General features: G+C 43.1%; 1 protein-coding gene across 9 annotated transcripts; it reads right to left on the reverse strand.

The window, feature by feature from the left end:
* Nucleotides 1-1,772: 1,772 nt before the first annotated feature.
* On the reverse strand, nt 1,773-23,953 carry sacs (sacsin molecular chaperone). 9 transcript variants are annotated; one of them, XM_054794448.1, is made up of 11 exons: nt 23,632-23,953; nt 22,106-22,214; nt 20,726-20,876; nt 19,408-19,498; nt 19,263-19,348; nt 18,323-18,434; nt 17,903-18,049; nt 16,338-17,823; nt 16,153-16,244; nt 16,004-16,030; nt 1,773-15,714 (listed from the first exon to the last, which is right to left on the reverse strand). In XM_054794448.1, the coding sequence occupies exons 2-11, from the start codon at nt 22,126-22,128 to the stop codon at nt 4,169-4,171; spliced, it is 13,761 nt and encodes a 4,586-aa protein (XP_054650423.1). In that variant the 5' UTR covers nt 22,129-22,214; nt 23,632-23,953; the 3' UTR covers nt 1,773-4,168. The 9 variants fall into 9 exon arrangements, with proteins under 9 accessions (XP_054650423.1, XP_054650425.1, XP_054650427.1 ...); XM_054794450.1 differs by lacking the exon at nt 23,632-23,953 and adding an exon at nt 23,458-23,607; XM_054794452.1 differs by lacking the exon at nt 23,632-23,953 and adding an exon at nt 22,435-22,884.
* Nucleotides 23,954-24,200: the final 247 nt, after the last annotated feature.

A 24,200-nucleotide genomic window follows, 5' to 3' on the forward strand; every position in this document is an offset into this window, starting at 1 on the left:
AATTGTAGTATTTCATCTCGACCAGCGCCTGCCACCTTGACTACTTGTTTCATTTATCACACAGCATTCTTCCACCACTCGTTCTGACACACTGACAGCTAAGTGGCTGAGTCCCAAAGATGCTTGAGTGTCATAAGCAGCCATTTCATGAAGATTAAGAAACATTTACATTTTAGATCCTGCTCTGTGAAACAGGGCGAGATCCGCTCCGGTGGCATCGCCCCTCGCGCATGCGTGATTCATGGATCCGTAGAGCTTCACTATGCTCTCAGTGTGCCGTGGAAGCTGACTGTGCACTGACGGCTCGTGACTGCTTTGGGGCGGGGCGGACCTCTCAGCAGCACTTTTGCGAGATCTTGTTTTGTTTTGTGGGATCTCACAAACTCTGTCTTTTTTTTCAACCCATCAACCCTGACGATGGCAATGAAATGATGCACTTCCACCCCATTTTCGCTATGTGGGGGCAAGCTAACACTGGAAGTGTGTCCTGCGACTTCACATAGTTTTGCGTGATTTTGAAAAACTCTTGGTTTTTTTAACCCATACATTTTTTTTTCTCCATGTCCCCTCGGGGGCTTCGTAACCTTTAGCTATATCATTTAATTCATATGAATAACAGTGATTGGTTGAATAGATGTATTTGGTTGTCAGTGTTTTTGTTCTTTGGTATTTGTTCAAGAATTCTTTGCTGTAAAAGACAATTTTATAGCTTTCAGTTTTCTATGCTCTCTTGCGCCCTCTTGTGAACGCACGGGGGTCTACATGTACAATACAGTACATTTGATAATACTGCTATACTATCATCTATAGCCAAATCACTATCATTTCTTTGTAGTTAAGAAATGTCTCTTTTAAAAAAGAGACATTTCTTAAGTTACTAAGACAATTCATTGAATTATACAGTATATATCATTTTTGTAAATATAATAAACATTTTAATTAAAACATGGATTCTGAAATATTTGTATTTGTAAATACACATATTTATCAAAATAAAATAATATTTATATAATAAATACAATTAAAAATTCAATTCTAATTTTGAATGACTTTGGCTAAAACATAACAAAAATATACAGGTGTTATTGGTACGTCATTAGTGTAAAGATAAATTAGAGTTAAATTCTTATATTTTTGGATGACTTTCATGTTGAAAAACAATCATGACAAAATTCTACATATATTGACATGGCATTATTGTAAATATCAGAAAACATTTATTAAAACAAAAAACATCATTTACTAAATGAAAAAATGACATCTTTTTCAAATATAATTTAAATGATTATAAAAGAAAAATATTTTAAAGTATTCAAATTAAATTATTAAAATATTAGAAAGATTAAAAACTATGTTAAACTTACTATAAAAGAAAAGTATTTGATATTTATTAATTATCTATCCATCTTTTATGCCGCTTATCCTCGCTTTTTTTAAACCTTAATTAATTTCAAAATTAATTTCATAATTAAGGTTTTAAAAACTAACAAAACAAAAATATACTAATATCGGTATGTCACTATAATAAATACAAAATATTTATTCCAGAATTATTCACTGAAAATGTCTAAAAACATTTCATAGTCATTGTCACGCGTTACCCAAGCACGACGTGATGAAATTAGATGAAATGCTGGTACATACCTGGGTTTTAAGGTCATGCTTGCTTTCATTTTGGGTACAGTAAAGGAACAAAAGGCAAAACATGAAACTTCTTAGATTTTGTGTAAACATCTTTAATGTTTTTCACAATTAAACATAAAAAACTGCAAACTGTTGGCAGGTAAATCTCCAATAAATACAATTCTCAAATAAAAAATACAAGATAAAGACAATTAAAAATGAAATGAGATAATATGTAATCATTTACAACAGGGGGGTCCAAACGTCTTCTGATCTCCGCCACGTGAACCTCCCGGGCGCCACTCCTGCCATTGCGTTGCAAGCAGCCTCATAAGAATTCAAATAAAAAGTAAACCTAAAAACTAGATTCCAGTACAAACACATGCACGTTTCATTTGATCCTACGGGCTACTCTTTAATCAGTAAGATGCTACGTAAACAAATGCTAGCTAGTGCCTGCTCTCTTGCTGTTGACTGACAGTCACCAGGCTATTCAACTCAAATGAACCAAATGTAACCAAAAACACAAGAAACACAAGTCATTCATTTCACAGTGCTGGACGATACTGAAACAATCAAGTGCAATAGCGTGATGGTCATGAAAAAAAATCAATAAAAAAGGTGCTCCATCCATAAACAATAAAACACTAGATTGCATCAAATCTACAACTTCTAACAATAAAAAAGCTAAACTTGCAAAGAGGCGGCAACGCATGGCAATATTTGACAATGACACGCTTTTTCTTTTACAGACATTCCTCTATTTTGTGGCAAGAAAATATACGTCTTATTAAAAAAGATGTAAAAAGCAGCATTAAAAAAAAAGAAGTCAAGGTGAGGGACTTTGGTAAACAAACATATTGCTAGTATGTACGGGATATGCACACGGTTGGTTTTCACATTCACGTACTGACCAGTCGCAAGCGCTGATGTACAGTTGGAGAAAAACCAGGACACCCCCTGGTGTAACGCTTCAATTTTTTTTCTGACAAATACACCATATGGTGGCGCTGTTATAAACACCGACTGCAAATTCTGGAGGTGATCCGCAACTTGTTTCTTAAACTTTGAACCCTGCAGCTTATACAGCAGTGCGGCTAATTTATGACTAAATTCTAACATCTCCTTTACTTCAGAACTACTACTATTTGTTTAAATAGTAGTAGTAAATAGTAAATAGTAGTAAATAGTGCCACTCACGAGTCAGTGAGGAAACGGTAGCTGTTTCTTTGGCAGCAGCCAATCACGAGCTATCAGTGCACTCACAACGAGCATGGAAATCACAGCAGGTCATTATATACAAGAGTGTAAGAATATAACAGCCTGACTCACTGTGTCATCTTAAAAATGACATTCAACTCATCAAACTGCAACTTACCAATCCAAAGGTGTACCTGAGAAATATACAAACATGTGCCAATACAAGTTTAAAATGAAAAAAAAAAAACAACTCTTTTAAAGTTTTCCCATAATGCATTGCATGGGCTCAGGGCTCCATTTTCAATGCTGCTTGTCCTCCAATGAATGCATTGCTTAGACACAATGCATTATGGGAAAACCTTAAGAGTTGTTTTTTTTCCCTTTTAAACTCATATTGCTATTGACTCCTATGTTCATATATTTCTCAGGAGTGTTAAGTTGCTGTGTGATCAGTTTAGTGTTCTTTGTCAGATGACACTGAGTCAGACCTGCAAATTCCAATGGGTTGACAAGCTCGTTGAGTTTGGTCATATCTCATAATTGGGTCCTGTTAAATAAAGAGCTGCTTGGTCCTCATGGACTCGTGCACGCCCCAATATGCAATTTTATGACGTGGACTCATGCATCATCTACAACAATGTGGCTCATATATGTACAAATGTCTTTGTTTCTCTAAATTTAGTGGATGTGGCTTATCGACTGGAATTTGAGGTGAGTTTGATAAGTCAGACTGATTAGAAATTTCTTACAAATCTCAATGCCTCTACAAAACTCCCACTGTAACTTTAGGCTGTTTAGTCAAATCACCAGAGAATCTGGCACACACCTTTAGGGGACTGACAAGCACATGTGTGTCAAATTTGAGCAAGATTGATTGAAAAACATGTCCGTCATCAAGCAAAACCTTTTAGGAATTCATTGTCTATACGTCATTGAGCATTCATCTACCGTAGTGATTATGAAGATATCTGTTTTGCATGTGCAACCCGCCCTGTTTCGCACCTGCCCGCACCGGGGCTCGAACACAGGATCTTCGTAATGGGAGGCGAGGGCGCTGACCACGCGACTAAAAGCCCAGACTGTCGGCCGCGTGTTCAGCGCGCAGCTTTTGAGGCAGATGGAGTGAGGTTTACCAACGTACACTCGCACAGCCTCACAGGCTGGCATCCGTTACACATGTATGCTTGTACAGTATGTATAATAAAACATTTTGGCCACCACCTGTAGGGGGCATTAAAAATGTCAAAGATCAAACATCATGGGGTGTCCTAATTTCTTCCGAGGACTGTACCATCAGCTGCCAGCTGGATACCTGGATATTGCACACATGTGTCAGAGTAAGAAGTTATATTTTGTGCTGAACAAAATTTTCAAGCTTGATGATAATCCTGGCGGTACATTCCATAACTCTCATGGCCACCTCAGACGTGAATCTGTCATTGGGGATCTGTGGAAATGGCAGAAGATCAGGATAGCGTGTTCTCAGACTGTCCACGCCGTAACCCTCCAGGATGTGGACGTCACTGGCAAGTCCCGCCAAGTGAACATTGTACTCCTCCACCTTCTGTGCCAGGGCCGTGGGCTTCACATCCTTGTCCGACTTTCCTCTCACGGCGTAGTCAGCAGCGATGAGGGCGAGCTTTGTAGCCAGATAACATTTGAAGCAGACCCACTCGTTGGCGTTTTTGTGAAGGTCGTTGCGAGCGGCCGAGTAGTTGGCTCGGGCTTGCCTCAGCCATCTTCGGGCTTCCACTGGGTTTCCCACTGTCTTGAAAGAGGGGGGCACAAAGAAGCGGTGAGTGTGTGAGGAACCTGCGTAGCTTGGTTCCCTGAACTGTTGCCTCTCTGACTTGTGGCTGGTCGCCTCCTGGTTCCATGATGAATAGAACCTTTGAAAGGAGAACTTCTCTGACTGGAAACGAGAGGACGACGTAGAGTAGGGTCTCCTGGGAGCTCGGTCTGTATTTTGCTGGTCAGCCAAAGACTGCTTTTCCATTCTATTGATCTCATTCTGCAAATGCTTGAAGACCTCAGTCGCAATGTCCAGATTCTCAGCATTTTTGTCCGGGTGCCACTTGAGATACAACCGCCGCAGTATTTTCTTTCTCTCCGTGTCAGGAAGCTTCCAAGCCTGCTCCACTACTGAGGTGACTTCTTTTAAGATCTCAGGCAAAGCGTTGAGCTTGATCTTTTTGGGAGACTGTTTTTGTGTGAGGGGTCTCTGGTTGTCCCTGCTGGAAAACAGAGGAGGCATCATCTGCTGGGCTGAAGAGTGACTGTCTGGACTTGTAGGGGTTGACGGTGCACTGGTCTCTCGCACGTTGGCGCTTTCGTCTTGTCTGGAGAACTTGTACAAGTCGAGTGAGCTGACTATTTTGTATTCACTGTAACCAATGTCAATCTGGAAGCATTTTCCCAAGAAAGTCGCATTTTCATCCTCTTCTCGCTCCACCTCTTGAACAACAATTGCATATGTGTATGTGGGCTGATAGGACCCATAGATATCCCCTCCTTCAGAGTCGACAAGATAACCCACGTACTCTCCAGGGTAGAACACATTCAATGGGTCCATGAGGAGCGTGTGGTGTATCTCAGCAGGAATTGGCGTTCCAGGAAGGGGTAGCTCAAGTTTGGAAGGTTCCGTGGAGTCGTACTTCACGCCTAGGTTGTCCAGCTTCTCTGTGATTCTGTAGATGTCATTGCAGCCCAACATAGCAATGAGATAAGACGTGTCAGAGATCAAATTGTCTGTAGCGGACTTCAGCGTCATGGCCAGAGCTAAAAGGAAGTTGATGTCTTTGCTGTCCGAATGCTGAATGTAAAGGTGGATGACAGCTGTTCCATACCTCTTAAGGAAGGCGAGTGTTTCACTGCAACTGTGTGGGATGGGGCTACATCCTTTTACTCTTAAGGTTGTCTGGAGTTTCTCAAAGCAAGATACCTTCAGTCCTTCACAAAGGGCTTTGCAAAGGCGTATGGCTTTATCCTCGTTCACAAGGAATGCATTGTCATTCTCGTGTTTCATGATTCGAATCAATCCTGTGATGAACTGCTCGGAGGACAGCAACAGCTGGAGGCGGCCTTGGAGAGAACAAAGCGCTCCGAACTGGCACATTTTCGGAGCGTCTTCATCCAGCTGCTCTTCAAGGATGCTGCTGAGTAGTCTTGGCCTTAGATTCTGAGGAAGCAGCATGATCAGCTTGGTATGGAAAGCATGATCTTTGCCCAGGTAGCACTGGCTCATGTCTACAAGCATCTGAACACCAACGTTACCCTGAATTCTACTCTTGTAGTGTGGGGCGTCATCGTACACCAAACTGTTGGATTTGGCCAATCGGCCGTCATGACTTGGCAGATAAAAGGTCAACTCTCGGAGACTCTCCAGATCTTTGCGCATTTCCACTGGATCATTATGAAGAGACTTGAACAATCCGGACACTATCCTTTTTACAGTTCTCATCTCATTAGGATCAAGCGGCTTGCCTTCGGAACTTCTGTAAATTCGCCACAGGACCTCAACATACTGCTTGGTTGACACAACATCCTCTGTCCCCAGAAGTTTAAACAACTGATGGAAGGTACCGAGGTCCAGTGGCAACTTGTACAAGTACGGTTTGAAATCGGATTCATTGTCCAAATTAATCACGACTTCTTCAGGTTTCAGCAGCTTCCATCCATCCTCCACCATGACAAAAGCAACACCGCGAAGCTGATAGCGGAAATCTCTTTTATCCGCATTTAGGAACTCGTAGGTGGACCTCAGGACTTTGTTCCTGGTTTTGACCATTTCATCATCTGGACTGGATATGTTGCAGACATTCTTGCAGTTACTAATGACTTTTTCCAACGGTGGGTCCAAGTTCACACCTAATATGCTCAGCACTTGATCCAGCTGTTCTTGTCCAGTGAGCGTGCTTTCCTCCTGCTCCTTTATGCTTGAAGGGGTTGCTTTTTCAGGCAAGATTGGGCAAGATGTCCAGAGTAAGTGAATTATATCTGTTTGCTTGAATTTGGGGTTTACTTGAGAGCCACAGAAACGAATCAAGGGAAGTGTTCCACTCATCTCTTGATACTGTGAATGAAGCTTGAGCAGTTCTTTGGGGGCTCTTTCAGGGCACAGAAAGGGTATCATTGAGAGCTCTTTGAGAAAAGAGCCTTGAAAGAGGTCCATTCTGTCGTTGAAAATATGATTTAAGAGGACATCAATGATGTTCTGCACTTTGTCTTTGGTCCAGCTTTCTGTTTGTGACTTGATGCTGACCTCTTTTGCAAACTGAAGAATCTGCTGCTGTGACACTTCGTGCTTGAGGCCAATTTTTCTCAGAAAGCCTATCCATGAGGAGAGCGACAATGTTCCGTTTTTGGGTTTTGACACTTGCTCCACCTTCCTGAAGAAATCACTTGGAATGAACGACTTTGTAGGCAGCATGACTTCAAACACCTTCACTGTTTCGTCATAGAAAAACTTGGCTGGCCTTAGTCTGTTGGAATAGTCATAGATAAACGTCAGCCCTTCTAATTTCTCATATAGAAGATCCCTCATCTCGCATGACTCTTCCATTGACAACAGTCTCTCCTTCAAATAGACAATATGCTCAGCTTTGGCATGGTAGGAAAGACTTTCAAACTTTGGCAGTAAGTGATGAAGATAGATTTCAATGTCATCAATTGGCACGCAGCCGAGGAACATGTACAGCTCTTTCAACTGTGGGCTGTCAGAAAGAACGGCAAAAGAGGCCGTGTGAGTCCATTTGTCAATGTCAGCAGTGGGGATGTTCTTCGTAAGCACGTAAGTGGACCCATAACTTGAAATGCTGATGTATCTCCCACTAACAGATTTAAAGCATGGCAGGAGCTTAAGGCTGTGTGCATGCTGCTGTGTGAGGCTGGCCAGGTTGCAGGTGAAATACAACAAAAGAGCCTCAAAGTCCTTATCAGTGAGGCTTGTTGCCTTGAATGCAGACGTCTGTATCATGTACTCAAGAGCTTTCAGAACACTTGATGGATTTTCAATGTTTGCGGTATGATGGGACAGAAAAGGCAGGATTGGGTTTTCCTTTACGCTGATTTTGTTCACAGCAAGTTGGATGCACCCTGCTTTCATAAGGGTGTGGAAGATTTTGTCATTTTGGCCATGGGGAAATATGGCAATGCTCAGTAAACTCAGTGGTAGAAGCATGTCATATTCAGGGACAACTAGCTTTTCTCTCACCATAAATTTAATGCCAGGTAGCAAGGCCCATTCTTTCAGGATGTCAAGCACATTGTCAAAACTTGGTTTGACATCCAGTTGATCGTCCTTGAATGCGACATTTTCACTGATGAAGATCCACACATTCTTAAGCCAAGATTCGCTTCCGAACGTGTCTCTCCACTTAACAGGACTCTTTGTTCGATACTCTCTTGGAAGAACGGATCCTAGTAGGTCACCAAAGCTGCTGATGTCAAAGAGTTTTGCTAGTTCTGCCTCAAACAGGATGCCGCTGTACTTGAGATACATTGTATTCATGAACATTTCTTTTCTGGATGGGATCAGCTCATGATGGGGTGTTAGAAACTTTTGTCTCTGGGTGTCAAACACCTGAAGGATGTTGTCCATTGTTAGCAACACAGGCAAGCCTTCAAGTATGGCTTCATCCTCCTTAATATCCTTGAAGCAGTAGTCAACAACAAGCTTCAGGTTATGAAGATGTTTGTAGATGGATTGTTGGAGACGACAAGGAAGCTTTCCAACATGGCAAGATGTGTCCGGTGATGAGAAAGTGTGAAGAAAGTTGCGGACCTCCGCCGGTGTTACATAACTCACTGGTATCCCTGCATCCTCCAAACATAAGTAGAGATTGGCAGTCTCATCGCAACTGTGAACCAGGTTGAAACCTATATCCAGAAGCAAGGTCTTCAGCCTGTAAACATTCTCAGCCACAGACTTTCTGGACGTGATATTGTACTCTGTGTTTTTCAGATTCTGGAGTTCATCTTGTAGCAGATTGTCAAAAAATGCTCTGCCCTTGATAGCAGCGGATGTATTAGCCCATGAGATGTAAATGACTGAGTGCATGTCAGAGTTGTCCATCTGTGGTGCTCTGACTACAGGCAGAAGGCGCTTCAGGTCAGTATGGATACAGCTGTACACTGCTTTGACCAGGCAGTACCAATCTGGCTGGATATCAATCCTGTTCACTGGGAAGAAAAACAAAAACTTCTTCAAGATGTCCTTTGCGGTATGAAGAGGAGTTCCTTGCAGTACTGTCACGGTTGGATCAGGACCTGGGAAGCAGCGCCTCTTTATCTGAGTGAGCAGCTCCACACAAGCAGGTGCTATCAGCGACATCATCAAATTATTGTTCCAGTCACTCCTCACACCAACTCCGTTATCATCTCTCCACAGGTTTCTTCGGGCAGAGTCTAGGGCGAAATGCCCGTTGACGTGAAAAGGGAGGCCGGTTTCGAGTGACAGTGGCAGAAAGCAAAAAGCTCTGTGGGGTTTTCTGTAGTTGTGGCTAACACATGCTGCCACCCCTCCACGTGGAAATAGTGTAATGTCCTCGTTCTTGTGCGCTGAGATGACACTTTTGGAGACAAGTTCCATGTTTGGGAAGCCGGAACGATTGCAGATCATCCATGTGGTCAAGTTGCCTTCTGTGTCCTCTATGTCTAAAGTGTAGGTGATCTGTTGAACTGGAATAGCTGCGAGATGCTTCTTTTTGGTCACACTATCAACGACGGAGGCATGAAACTGTTTGCGTTTTAAGCGATCAGAATCTGTTATTTTAGCTGTTACGGAGTAAAGCACTTTTAGTTCTCCTGTTGCATTGTTTACTTCACAAATGGATATTTTCTCCATGTGGTTCAGGAACATGAGCAGCTCTGCGCCGTCATTTTTTAGCTTTTCCAGGAGGTTTTGCACCATTCTGTCCGAAGCTGGGATGGAGCTGATTTCTGACGTCTTTGCCATATCTGTAGAACGGATGGGGAATCTGAACATTGTACTGCGTTCCAATTTGAAATGAGCTCCCAAATACAGATTAAGAACATCTGAAAACTGAGATCGGAAGTCAGAGTCCAAATCTCTGAACATCCTTCCGGGACTCATAGATGTTGCCCCTGGTGCATATTGTGCGTGCGGATCAAAGATGCACAAAATATCATTGTTTGATATGAACGAGGGGCAGTCGGTGATGTGGTAGACAGAGTTGAATCCAATGCCATACTGACCCGTCTTTCCTGGATTTGCCTCTTTTGTTCCTCTTCCAAGGTTTTGAATACCTCTGATATCATCCTCAGTGAAAGGCTGGTTGTTATACACGCAAAGTGCAGGGCCCTGCATTGGAATCCACTTATCATCAAAGATTCTGTCAGTGGGGTGTGTTCTGGGGTCAAAGACAAAGAAGATTTCAGTAGCTTTGGCATCATCTGCATTTTGAAGCAACTCTTTCAGCATCTCTTTCTCAGACGGATATGCGTCCAGAATGCTTTTGATTCTACTTGTAAGCTTTTCCTTTTGGCCAAACTCACTTCCAGGTGCAGTGAAACACACATTTGATGCGTACCTCTCCAAGGCTTTGTGACGTTTAGGGATCGCTCCTAGTTTCACAGCAACCTCTCTTGGAATATCCCCGTGGCAGTACTTGACAGAGCTGTCCCTGACTTTGATCCAAGGACAGTCGTTGTAGCACAGAGACTTTGATGGCTGCAGTGTCAGATTGGAGTCTGGTAGAAGAATGGCACCATAATTTGCTTGACAGAATTCTTGCGTTTTATCTCGTATCAAACTCCATATCCCTTCACTTATAATTCTGCGGCACAGCTGAAAGTTCTCTTCTGTGAGAGCCCTTCGCCCACATTCTTGCTTCATAACTTCAAGAACTGCTGAGAAGTCATCGACTGTGAAACTGGGCTGAACTCCAACATTCTCAAAGAGCTCCCGACAGCTGTTTCTGTATTTGTTAGGGAGCTGATAAAGGTGTGGAGCAGCATCAAAATTCAGGTGGAATGCAACTTTGGAAGGATTCACATATGTGTTCTCTACCAAAATGGAGTTAAATGTTTTCAATTCCACAGTGGTTTGCTCTTTTGCATTTTTGCTCTGAAGCATCTCCTCATGTAGGTGCTTGTAACAGGCATTTGTTATGTTTTCTTGATACAGTGTTACACCATCGAATGACTGAGATAGCTTCTTGAGTTGACTGATCACGAGCTCAACTGAGGGCTTCTTTATCAGACCGAGACAATCTTTCACAGCCAATGACATTGGACCACAACCTTTAAAAGACGGGGAGTTCTCATTCAGCAAGGTCTTCATCAGACACACAATGTCCTGATGTTCGGTTGTGAAGAGCTCTCTTGCAGAGAGCATTGTCGTTGGGGGGAAGTTATTCCCATGCCATGGCAGTGAAAATCCTGCAGGTCTTGTTAGAAACGGGAGGAATTTGATGTCCTGTAGTTTCTCTCTTAGCTCAGGTGCTCCTAGGTCTCTCATTTTCAGTTTCTCATCAATAAGGCTGAGCAATACACTGCTGCGAAAGCATGCGGCTGTGTGATCACTTTCATTCAAAGCAGCAACTGATTCAGTGCGTTCAATAAGATCTTCCCATGACAGATCATCCTTCACCATGCCCAACTGCACAAGCTTGACTAAGCACACAGGATTTAGGTAGTCTTTAGTGCTTCCCTCAGGAAATCTTCCATCCTCACTGTTGAACAGTTTGGCAACTCTGCCTTCCGGGTGAATCAGTCTGGAGGGTAAAACCAGTTCTTCATTGGGACCAGAGCAAGGGATGCAAGGACTTACTCTGAGAATGGATGCAAATTGTTCCATTTTATCATTCAAGACATACTGCATTAAGGGATCTCGAAGCTCTTTGTCAATTTCCTCAATATGAGGGAAAAAGACATCTGCAAAGAACTGCCTCTCTGTCAGGGTGTTTTCCATCAAAGTTATCTTACACCCAGCATCTTCAAATCCCTCCTTCACCCAGTCAGGAAGTTCAACAGCACAAAGGTTTTGTGAGCCACTCTTTTTCAGATATCTCAAAAAAATCTGGAAAGAAGCGGGACCAATGACTGGCTTACACAGTAAGGCATCATCGAGAAATCGGACATATTTGATTGATACCCAGGTTTCGCCATCAGAGAAAAACTTTGCCTGCTCCCCATCACCTCCTTTGGCTATTTCTTGGTAGACCCCTTGACTGACTAATGTGAAGTCATCATGCACTTGACTTGGATCAGGCCATGCCGCATAATAGTTGTAGTCAAGGAGTTCTCCACATTCAGCCATGAGACGAAGCATTGTCAGTGCTGCGAGATAAGCCTGAACAATAACGTGTCTCATGAACACAGAATTCCATCTCCCTTTGGTGTCAGTCTTCCAGATCTCTTTGCGGTTGGAAGTCACAGCAAAGCAGCCGTTTATGTGGACTGGTAGGCCTGTTTTTATTCTGAGAGGTAGGTAGCAGAACACCTCTCCAATCGAAGTGGCGTTTGACTTAACTGTCCATTTCCGGTTTTCCTCTTCTGTAAGAAGAACAGCCACTCCACCGCATGGTACAAGTCCAAGCCTTTTTCCCGTGTCGTTGAGGGAAAATTTGAGTGCTTCAGTTCCATCCATGCACGAGCATATGAGCCAGTTGGTGACCTCCACTGCCTTCTGGGGCATTTCATCTGTTAACCTTCTTGTCTGAACCCCTTTTGCGGCCATTTCAAAGTACTGGTTTGGATCTTCCTCAGTACCTCTGAACAATGGGGAGTGAAGATCAACAATGCGCTTGAAGACATTATGGAACTCCTCCACTGTAACACGAATAATGCAGCCAGATTTGGGAATATCAGAGGGCACCTTGTTGGTGCTTGCTACCTTCTTCATGACCTTGGCTGCAGATTTTAGGATACTCAAGGGTCCATAAGAGGCCTTGGATGACCACACACTTTTGTTAATGGTGACAACATCTTGAGCTCCAGCAGGATTTGGTTCTTCGAATTTTAGGTGTTTTAGTACCATACTTCCTACATGCTGAGTGAAGAGAATGAACCGATGACCACATATGCTGAACTCATCAACAAGGGAGTAGATATCCGTGGTGTTGTAGTACAAGCTACTAATTTCACTTACTGAGGCCTCCTGCTCAGTTCGGAAGGGCAGCCTGAACAATGTTCCATTGTATTTGTATGGTAAATCCTGGGCAAGAGGAAGCTGACAATTGAAGACGCTAATGAACGGTTTGAACTGGTTTGGGAATTTTCTTAAGCGCCTCTGCTGTTTGCTCCAGTTGATTTTGATCCCTGGATTAGATCTGTCTCTGATGTGCTTGCTGATGTGATTGATATTTGGATCAAACATGATCATGAACTCTCTGCTCAATATAATGGGGATGTCTGTGATGTGATAAACTGAGTTAAAGCCCAATCCAAACTTGCCAACTTTGTCTGCCTCACATCTCTTCACTGATCCACCTAACCTAGTGATGTTCAAAAAGTCTTTGTCTGTGAATAGTGAGTTGTTGAAAGACCATAAAGAAGGCCCGTGGCACACTATCATGCCAGGGTCGAGGAGATTCTCTCGGGTGTCAGTGTTTTTCCTCATATCAATCAGGAAACTACACTCTGTTGCACTTGCATCATCTGCATTCTGCAGAAGCTCTTTAAAAATGTCTGCTACGGACGGGTATTCCTCCAAGATGTTCTTTATTCGAACAGTCAGGGGTTCACGTTGGCCTGACTGTTCAAAGCCAAGATTCTCTGGGTTGATCAGCCTTGTGCTCAAACATGGCACTTTAAGCCACTCTGCCGTTTTCATGGGGATGTCGTCGTGGATTAATATGATTGGCTCTGATGCATCATCAAGTAAGTCATTCAAATCGTCCACTTTGATGTCACAGTAAGTGCATTCATGAATGGGCCTCATTGCTAATTTGCTTGGATCCTTGTAACAAAGAATAGGCACATGCATGTTGGTCTCAACTTGTATCTGATTGTTGTAAAGCCACCTCAGGATGTTGATCAAAAGCAAGACGTTATGTTTGCTTTCCTCCTTGGTGATCTCCCCTTGACTTCTTTGCTGGATGGTACTGATGACGTTGAGCACATGGCTTGAGCAAACTTCTTCAAGTGAGCCGCAGAACTTGAAAAGCTTGTGAAACTTCCTCATTGTTTTGGGAAGGGAGTACAGATAAGGCTGCAGGTCTAAATTGGGAAGGGGTTTTATCACAGTTTGGCCAGGAGACGAAAACGTTTTCCCTGTCCACACCCAATCAAAAGGCAGTGATGCCATTGCTTCTCTGGCATCCTCGAGATGAGCTTGCATGAAGCCATATATTTCAAATAGGATCTGCTGGAACTGATACCAATCCTCTGTGGTGAAGGCTTGAGATTTGTGCCAGTCATTCACAGCTTTCAGGTGCTGCAAGACCTGATCCACTTGTGGCTCCACAGTTATTTTCAGTGCTTTCTTCATACCAGCAGATGTGTGTTCAACCAGGGCTACTGAAGATCCCACCAGAACCGCATGAGATATGTCGCACATCTGCGACAGAGAGCAGATATTAAGAGTATCGCCAATCCATGCAAGGGATTTAGGATAGCTAGGAGGCCTTTCTTTGCAGACAGGTACCCATTTGAGTTTCCGTAAAGATGTCTGAGCATCTGTTGATTTCACAAGCTTGGTTTGTTTATTGAGGATCTGCAGAAGTGTTTTTGACTTTTTTATTATGAATGCCCACTCGGGCTCTGGGTTGCTTTGTAAATCCTCGATTTTCTTTGCTACTCGAAGAACATCTTTCTCGCTGAGTTGTACTTCATTTCTTAATCCCAGCTGTCTCAATGAATGGAGAATATCAGGGGATGAGGTAAATGTACTTGTAGGAAACCTGGTTTCCTCTTCCCGATAGAACAAATTCTGTAGGATCTCTAGATCTGGATCAAAAAGTTCTGACGCTTTCAGCAACTTCCCCCAAGGCATTTGGATAAATTTAAGGGCTGAAAGCCATCCGATAACGCAAGTATTTTCATTCTTCAGGAATGCCAAATGTTGAAGGGCCCAAAGCATGATTTTGGTTATCTCCTCTGTTGTGTAGAATCCACTCTCGATGTCCTGGATGATCATTCTCAGACACTCAGTTGTTTTCACTTGTTCAACTTTTAGTTTCTTGATGAGGCGAATGGATTCCTCATCACGGGAGCCCACCAGGCACAGAGATATTTTTACCTCTGGTGGGTACTTGGCTCTGTGATGCAAAGCTCTAGCCCCTCTGAGTGATGTAAACACTGCTGTGCCTTCGCTACAGGTCCCAATTTTCTCAAAGATGGATAGCTCAAGCAGGGTATGCTTTTCCTTCTCTGTAACGTCAGACAATCCTGATAGGAAGTTTCGGAGTGTAATCCTCTCTTTGACAGAAAAAGATGAGACTTGGCTGGCTAAACGCTGTGTTGACATTCTATCCATAATTTGCAGCAACATTCCAGGAGTGCAGGGACGGATGTAATTTTTGAGCTGAGGATGTTGCAAGCATGAATCCTGCTTTTTCATCACCACTGCACCAAGCTTTTCCATAACTTCAAGAAGGCCTTCAGAGAGCGGTGTTTCTTCTTCATTTACAATAACGATGGGGGATGGAGATTTGAGGCGTAGAAGCGGAACTATTTCCATGCTCTCCTCCAGTGGCACAAATGGAATCAAAGGCATGTCGTCAAAGGTACTTAGGTCATCGGCAAAATGTATATAAAGATGCTTCCAAATCATCTTGAGCCAAGAAATTGTTGGATGCTTCAGCTCACAGTTTCCAGGTTCCCATTGGGTAATGAGGTCTCTGTTTGGCCAAGCTGTTGATAGGATCTCCTTGATGAGACGGGCTGAGCGATCGGGGTTCAACATTTGTAGCTGAGTACAGGGTCTTCCTGTTCAAACGACAAAGACAATTTGTAATTTTATGCCTATTATTAACGCGTCAACTAGACTTCAGACAATCCAAACTATCCAGTTGTTGTCAATAATGCATCAACTAAAATGCAACATACTGTCAATGCAAAGCAGAAAAGTGTTTGTGTTTTCTTTTGACAATGACAACGTACAAGAAAGCATTCAGACACAGGCCTTTTTGATTTGTTAGATGTCAAAGTGCAGTTAGCGATCCTTTCCAGTTATTTGTTAGTTTGGGTTAGTGTTTGCCACTGCTAAAATACCTACCTGAGCACCCCCAAAGATACCGCTGAACTGTAGTGACAAATTTGGAAGTGTGGAATTAATTCCACTAAATCACTTTCAATAATATGAAATACAAAAACAATAGTACACACAACATTTATATGAAGAAAATGTGCATCATATTACATTACCTCTGCTTTTGGCTGCATCCTTCAGTCGATCCATTACTGAAGGTTTAATACTTTCCAGTATGAACCGACCCTCAAGTCCTGGGTACAGGGATCTGATGACAGAGCGTAATTACATTGTATCACCTTAAGTATCCATTATAGTAATAATATTCAAGGCTTAAGTGTAGTGCACACTTGTACTTTACCTGGGATACTCGTCGGATGTAATGTAAACCGAATCCTTATCGGTGACAGGGGATGAAAAAGTGGTAAATGTTCCATCTTGCAGTGGTAGTAGCTCCAGTCCTATCAGGTCGCTGTAATTGGCGTCACTAAGCGCAAACTCCAATAGCAGCAGCTTCTCCTCTGAGGGCCCTTTATGTTTGGACTTCCTGACAACGTGCCGCAACAAAGGCGGAGTAACTTTCCTGACTTCTGTGGACTCAGCAGTTGCGTGAGATACCAGTACTGCATCCACGGCGGCAGGCACCTGTGCTACCTGCATCCCTGAGCTTTGGAGGTAGATAATGACGGTCTCTGAAATGTCTTTGTCCGTGCTGAGCTCTGAGAACACTGCCTGGTCCACGCTGACCCAGCTTTCACTGAGGGAATAGATGACGTCACGCTTAAGCAAGTCATGAAACAGAGGCTGTAGGATGGGTTTCCACCTGGATTTGACCCGGTTTGGGTCTGGCCAAGCTGCATAGGTCCTTCTTGGAGATAATGGAAAGTCTTGGTCCTTTTTCGTCTGTGCCCTTTTGATAACCTCTGTGATGAGAATGAAGTAAGCCCTGGGGATGATGGTGACTATAAGTAGCTCATTCCACAAGGCAGCTGGATCCCTCCACTGGTCCACATCCCGCCACTTGATACTCCTGCGGTTATCTGTGAGTCCAAAGAAGCCACTGACGTGTACTGAAAGCCCCGTCTCGCTCTCCTCACCGGGGGGAAGAGGAAGAAAGCAAAAGGCTCGTCCTGAGAAATCAGAGGTGGCCTCCTCGTCTTCTTTGTCCAACAGAAATAGAGGCAGAGCTATACCTATTGAAGGCATGAACTTTAAGTCATCTGCAAGAGAGTCCAACTCAGCACACATTCCTCTGCCACCAACTCCATTACACACGAGCCACTTCACCCTCTGAGTCTCTTTCTTGGTTTCATCTCGAGTCTCAATGTTAAGCTGATAAGTGACACAAGTGATGCTGGCGCTCGGAACACGGTTGCTGTAGTTGTCAACTGCCTGACCCAGGGTCTTCAGCGAGTTTGTTCTTTCAAGCTGATCAGTGTTTTCGCTCGCTGTAACCTGAAACAACATACGCTCTGTACCGTCCGACTCACGCACATGCAGAGAGATCCTCTGAATGCTCTTCAGGAAGAGTAACACTGTGTCTGCGTCGGCTTTGAACGACTCAAAAAGTTCCAAAACCTTTTCTTTGTTGTAAAGGTTGCCACTCAGCTGGGAGGGTTTGGTGCGGAGCGGGAAGCGGAATAGCGTTCCAAGAAAGCTGCCATCCTTTATGGTTTGCGCAGAGCTCCCAAACATTCCGGTATAGGGTGCGAACTGGTCAGACAGTTCTGTGATCTCCTTGATGTCTGTCTGTAAGTTCCAACACTGTCCTGACTCGTTGACTCCAAACAGCGTCTGGTGAGGGTCCAGGATGGCGATCTGGTCTCCACTGAATATGCTGGGAACGTCTGAGCAAAAAGGCAGGAACAACATAAATATATAGAAATGTTACATACCATAGCAGTTGCTGTGCATCAAGACAACTACCTGAAATATGATACACAGAGTTGAAGCCAATCCCAAATCGTCCAACTTTCAGGGGATCATCCCTCTTCCTGCTTCTGGCTATCTCCTGTATCCCGTTCCAGTCCTCCGCAGTGAACACAGCATCATTGTAGACATACAGCGCTGCACCTGCAAGCCAATATGTCACTCACTTAGCATAATAAAAAAAAATGACCACACTTTGGGGAAAAATAAAATCTAATGTTGCATAAAAACTCAAGAGGTAGGGACTGTCATCTTGCGTGAGGTCAAATTCTGGATTATTTCTTTTTTTAGGCCGTCACAGATATGGTAAAAACAGAGGCTCAGCTAGACAGCAGATGCTCAATGATACTTAACAGCACAAAACAGGTAAACAAAACGTGTTGAACACGTTTCCAACCGTACAGGCGTAGAACTGACCTTGATGCTGAGCCATGTCAGGCGACCACAGTGACTCCACTCCATGCTCTGTCTCATCGTACATGAACTTCACTTCTGTAGCTCCAGCATCCTCTGCGTTTTGAATCAGCTCCTAGTACGGTACAAAGTTTACATTCAGAGGTCCGAACTGACCTGCCCATTTGATAGCTGTTAACACATACATTTCATGTCCTGTCATTTATCTTTCTGTTCATAAAATACGTACATTAGCACACGTGTCAAATGGTGATTAATCACTATTATTTATTATTATCAATCATGATTAATTATTAATTCATTTGAAAACTGTGATTAATTTCATTACTTTTTTTATCATTAGACAGGCCTAATTTTTATACATACTGCAGTTTGCTGACATCGTTTTCCTCCATTTGTGCTTTTTTTTTTACTTGGATTCTTCTGCTTCCATATGATATTTCATACAGTTATCTCATTTTGTTGTATGTCTTGACTAGAATGACAATAAAGCTTTTGTACGTGCACAAATCTTTATTCCAGTGGCAATCTTAACAAATGAATAAATGGCTGCATTTTGTTAGTTACTGTTGAAGAATCCAGGTTAATACTGCCATGATTTGATTTTAAAGCTTACTTTACACTGAACAGGAAGTAACTGTGTGCGTGTTTTGATGCTGTGTAAGTAGACAGTAGTTATGTTGTTTCATGCTACTTAGCGATAATAAGGAAGTTCACTGCTACAACACATCAGCATAGATTCACCCATTTCTCTCAAATTTTATTTAGACAAAAGCAGTAGATCATGTCATCATCATCATCATCACATCGATGTTGGCGTAAGCGGGCACTTTTTTGTAATAATAAACACACGGTAGACCAGGACTTGATGAGCTGGTCCACACAGACAGGTTGTCGACATACAGGTTCCAATCTATTAATGTAATCGTAGCGTGACACTTACTTTCAGAATCTGTCCACCTTCTGGGTACCTTCTTAGGATATCCTTCAGAAACTCAACCAGTGGTGGCGTCGTCTGACCAAACCTCCCTGTGTGTAAATCAAGCTGGGTAAGCTCCACCTTTTGCAAACCACTTTCCACGTCTTACCTCCACCTTTGAGGCCTCGTCCCTCCAGTGTGACAAATACCTCAGGGCTTCCTGTAGGCACCAAGGCCCCAACCTGCATGCTGTCATCCAGCTAGAAGGAACAGATGGAAACACGTGACTCACCACAAGATATCACAAAATTCAAAGAATAAAAATGCATCAAGACTCAAATCAAAGTCTTGAGAGAAAGCTGCTCTATATCGAGTTCTATCAAGCAGACAAGCAGACAGGAATGTACTGTAAACCCCAAAAATCACATTAAGTCATTAAAGAAAACCAACAACACATTTCTGTGGACGCACACTCAAATTTGGAATCCACTGACACTGACCGGAGAAAATACTTTAAAAAAACGAGGTGTTGTTGAATGAATACCTCTCTGTCAGTGTCAATCATATTAACTTTGGAAAGGCAGGAGTTTTGATACAGTTCTTGCATCGTTGCGGTCACATGTTATGAAAAAGCACAAGTTCATGACCTCCTCCATAGTAGTATGAAGGAGTGGCCTGCGGCTAATTTTTGCGCATGAGATAGGGGGGAGCTGCAAAGTGGCGAGCAGCCACCTGGCCCCATCAGTCATATGAGCCCCGAAAAACGAGGTCAGGTCCAAGTCTATCTAACACACCGAGAGAACCATCATGCATGCAAAAACACATACAATGATTCATCTGTTGTCTGCTGCATGATTAATAGCAAAATAACAGTAAGTCAAAAATACAGTATATAGAGTAGGTGGCACTTGCTATGCCGCATCTTGAACAATAAAAGCACTGATAAAGGTTTAGATGATAGCTGGACCACAGCACAGGACCAGGATGTTTTCTGCTGCAGGCATTAATGTACCTCCATAGTGAGACCAGTTCTTCACTCGGAAAATGTTTCTAAATTGCTGAGCAGCACGCCAAATGAGGCAATCACATGATGCATTCCACAGCAGAAAAGTCCAAGAAAGGTCAGTTCAAAGGTCGCCGTCTAAGCGTCCGATTCGTTTGATTTGAAACATCATAGCGTTGCAGCTAATACTAAATATTACACTCATAAAGTTGTCAGAACTGACATTAGTAGACTTTTATTCACCACAGCGCCATCTGCTCGATGTGGTGGTGGTGATGGGTCACTGTCCAACCAAAAGTGAAACTAAATTCCTCGATCAGCTCGGTACTTACTTAGCCCATGCTTGGGGAAACTGGTTCTGCAGTTCTTTTTGGAACTTTGCTACAAATACAACAAACATGACCTTTTGTGCTTGGTGGAGGTAATGAATCCTCTGGAACCAAGAGGTGTCTGAGTGGAGTAGTCACAAAGATGTCAAATGTACCGCTTTGCCATTGTGAGCAAGCCGCTGCTCTCCGACGGGCAAGTTTGTCTCTTCATAGAGTAACAGCTTCACGTCGCCAACCAACGTCAGAGGGGAGACCTGGTAGGACCTCAGACCAAGGTAGTCATGGCGAACCGTCACCCGTGGCAACCTTAGGAACAAACGACAGCAAATGGAGGTACGTGTTTTAAATGTTTAAGCACAACATTCAACATCATGCACCCACATGCACTCTGACTCAGTCATTTCAATTTAAAGCCACAACTTTCAGTGGTATTGATGTCTGCATCACTCAAAGACATGTAGTCTTTTCCAGTTTAGAATGAAACCTAACACAACATGACAAAAGCAAAAAGATCAAATAGGCTCACGCGGTGGAGGACGCGTCTTGCTTTGAGGCGGTATTGATTCAAAGCTAAGGTTATGAAGAAGTAACATAAGAACGGACAGCACACCAGGTCCAGCTGTTCATGGTCTACTGCCATTGGACTGGTTTAAGTCCAGCTAAAAGTTTTCAAAGTGTGAGGTAGAAGACTTCAGGGGACGTTCAGCAGCTTGAGAAAAATGAATAAAAAACCCTTCAATTATATTGACAGGAAAAATGAAGTGATTTTAAGTTCCTGTAGTGCGAGTGTAAACAGAGTCTGGGGTGAACAGAAAACGTCACAAAGTATGTTCCATAAAATTCAGGGAGCGGGGGAGGCCACAGTACGTGCCAGACTTTAAAAACACTGATTTCAAGAATGAACATGTGTGCATCATCATTCTGCCTTCCCAGGAACACACGGGATGTCACATGTGAAACCTGCTTAGTTCAGCCAGCCCCGCGCACCGCCATGGGCTTCAACCAGCATCCTTTGGGATGAGGTTTTACCATCGTAGGTTCGCAGAGCCAGCCTGGCTGGCATCCGTTACACATGAAAGTTCATTTACTCTGGACCAATAAGTGTGGTTGTAATTAGAATGTTTCTCCTGTCTTTGCATACGTGTGTTATCAACATAACAGATGACGACCACATTTGCTGATGAGCAAATTGATGACCCAGAGACAAATCCATAATAGTCTGCCATCACGTGAAAATAAAAAAAATTGTAATATTTTTGCCTATTCAGCAGCACTGGCTACTGGTCCACACGCAGCCCAGTGTTGTGCAGTAGAGCCTGTGTGGGTGTGGCAGCCAGCAGAGGAACAGCTGAAAGCTCATAATAAACTAGACAGGACTTTTATTACATACTAACAACATACCAACAGGTTAATTTCTCACATTCACTTGCACTGGCTGCTTTAGTCCTGATGAACCGGAGCAGACAGTGGCACACATAACATGCTGCTCCTGTAACATTCGCATATTTCATGACATTAAATGCGAGTTTATTTACCACGGGGTTGGACAGCTGGCCATCTCGCTGTTGTTGTTCCCAAGTGTCTCAGAGACACTCTCATGGGACTATGTTTTGGTTGTCTTCGCGTAGGGATACTCCATCCGGGCTGCGGCACAACAACAACAACCCAATCAAAACCTGACTGTTAAATCGTTATGACATGCCTGCTTTGGAATACTGAGAAACAGTTTGTAGCTCTGACAGAGCTAAGAGGCTTTTTTCGCACTGTGCCCCACCGGGTGTTATTATGTTGAGTCGCAGCGTTATCCGGCTATCTCATTAACACTCACTTGTGTCTGTCCCAATGCGCACCGATAACGGTCTACCTGAAATAGTTGACAATTCACGTCATGTTCCAGGAAACACTTGTTGTTGTAACAACAATAGCGACTGTCATGGTATCTCCCCTCCACCACAATAGCGCCTCCTTCAAAGGCAATGCTCTAAGAATAAAAATGAATTAGCCTGCTCGAGAGTGGAGATGAAGTGAGATAGTTCAATGCCTGCAACTTCCGTATCGTCCTACATCGCCTCCGGAGGAACCAATGGAACACATTTACTTTGTAATAGCTTGGATAGAGGAAATACTTATAATAGAGGAGGTACTAGCAATCTAAACTCAGCAAATGTATGTTTTCACTTGACATAAATCTTTGGTTTACAGTAAAAAGGTCATTATGGTCTCGCTAGCGTAGGCGGAAGTGTACGCACGCGCAGTGCATAAGCTAAAGCAATGTCATTTACGGTACAGTAGTAGACGTGTTTGTTTACCGCGTATCTGCTAATCAACTTAAATTTAATATTTGAAATCTCCTTTCCTTTCCTCCTTTAATTGCACAATAGTATGGCGACGCCAAGAGAGCAATGACACTGCTCGATTCAACTCGCTGGCTGTTCCGGAAGTAAGTTGTCATTTCAGCATCTAAATCTTATAACATTACATATAATCCCTTATCAGGACTCATAATATCAAAATATAACATTGTGATTTGGTGTACATCTTCTAAAAGAAATAGCTGCTCTCGGGATGACCGCAGCTGACTTTCTTTGAACAGGAAGTGTCTGTCGATGTGGAATTATGGGATTTGAAGTCATGACAAGGCTAAAATGCCAACACACTGCAGTCGAAAGATGCGCAAGTTAACTTAACCGGTTATGAAATGTTACTCTCACAGAGTGACACACTGAAAACATCAAATCAATTCAAACAAATTGAAATATATTAAACACCCTCGCAAAAAACATGCATGGAAAAGTGACCCCTCACCGTGGATATTTGTACTAACATCATATCGCACACAAACTCCGCCGAGTCAAATCACCTTGCAAAACAATACCACACCACTTACCAGTGCATCGCGATTGCAGCCATCTTTCCTGTAAATAAACATTAAAGAAATCAACAAAACATGCACCCTATGGTCCTACGCTGTAATAGAAAACATTTCCTTGTGTTCTGTCACCCCAACAACCTGCATCTTACATCTGCCGCATTGAAGGGGGGGGAGTAAAGGGACACTCACATGGGGAAGTCAGCACCACCTCTGCACACCCTCCTCTGCAGTGCAAGAAACTAAAAACCTCCTGTAGTTAATCACAAGCATGTTCACGCTCCGAGATGGACGTATTTTATTATATCGGACCAAATGGGTAATAACTAACAGCTGTGCAGACGCCAGGTATCAGATTAATGCTGCTGCAGTCATTTATTTAAACGCACGAGTTTCTTAAAGGGACAGCCGCTAGAGTGACAAAAGCGCGCAAGCCAATAGGTCAGTTGACATTAGAAGTTTATGTGCAAAATAATCATGAACATGCATTCAATGTTAATAATAATAACAATAATAATAATGATAATAATCAAACATATTCGAAAAAATAAACCGGAAAACACATATTAATTGAGAAGGAGGCTGTAAACGCAACATGTCAGCAACAGCGCTAATATTCCAGTCGAGGGAGACAAAACACCACCAAATTCCAGTTTGAACGTTTGAGTGTAGTGGCGCACAGCGACCGCTAGATGGCTTGCTTCTAGGGACTACTGTACAGTAATCACGCCGACGCCACGAAATCAGGTAGCCCGTCTTAT

The sequence above is a fragment of the Dunckerocampus dactyliophorus genome, chromosome 12 (assembly GCF_027744805.1).
Source record: "Dunckerocampus dactyliophorus isolate RoL2022-P2 chromosome 12, RoL_Ddac_1.1, whole genome shotgun sequence".
NCBI lineage: Eukaryota > Metazoa > Chordata > Actinopteri > Syngnathiformes > Syngnathidae > Dunckerocampus > Dunckerocampus dactyliophorus.

Bases quoted from the DNA above. Each gene is read 5' to 3' on its own strand.
- sacs (XM_054794448.1), bottom strand. From the start codon at position 22,128: ATGGCCAGCTGTCCAACCCCGTG. The intron at 19,349-19,407 runs GTAAGACGTGGA...ATTTACACACAG, and splicing joins ACGAGGCCTCAAAGGTGGAG to GGAGGTTTGGTCAGACGACG. The intron at 15,715-16,003 runs GTAGGTATTTTA...TCGTTTGAACAG, and splicing joins GTATCTTTGGGGGTGCTCAG to GAAGACCCTGTACTCAGCTA.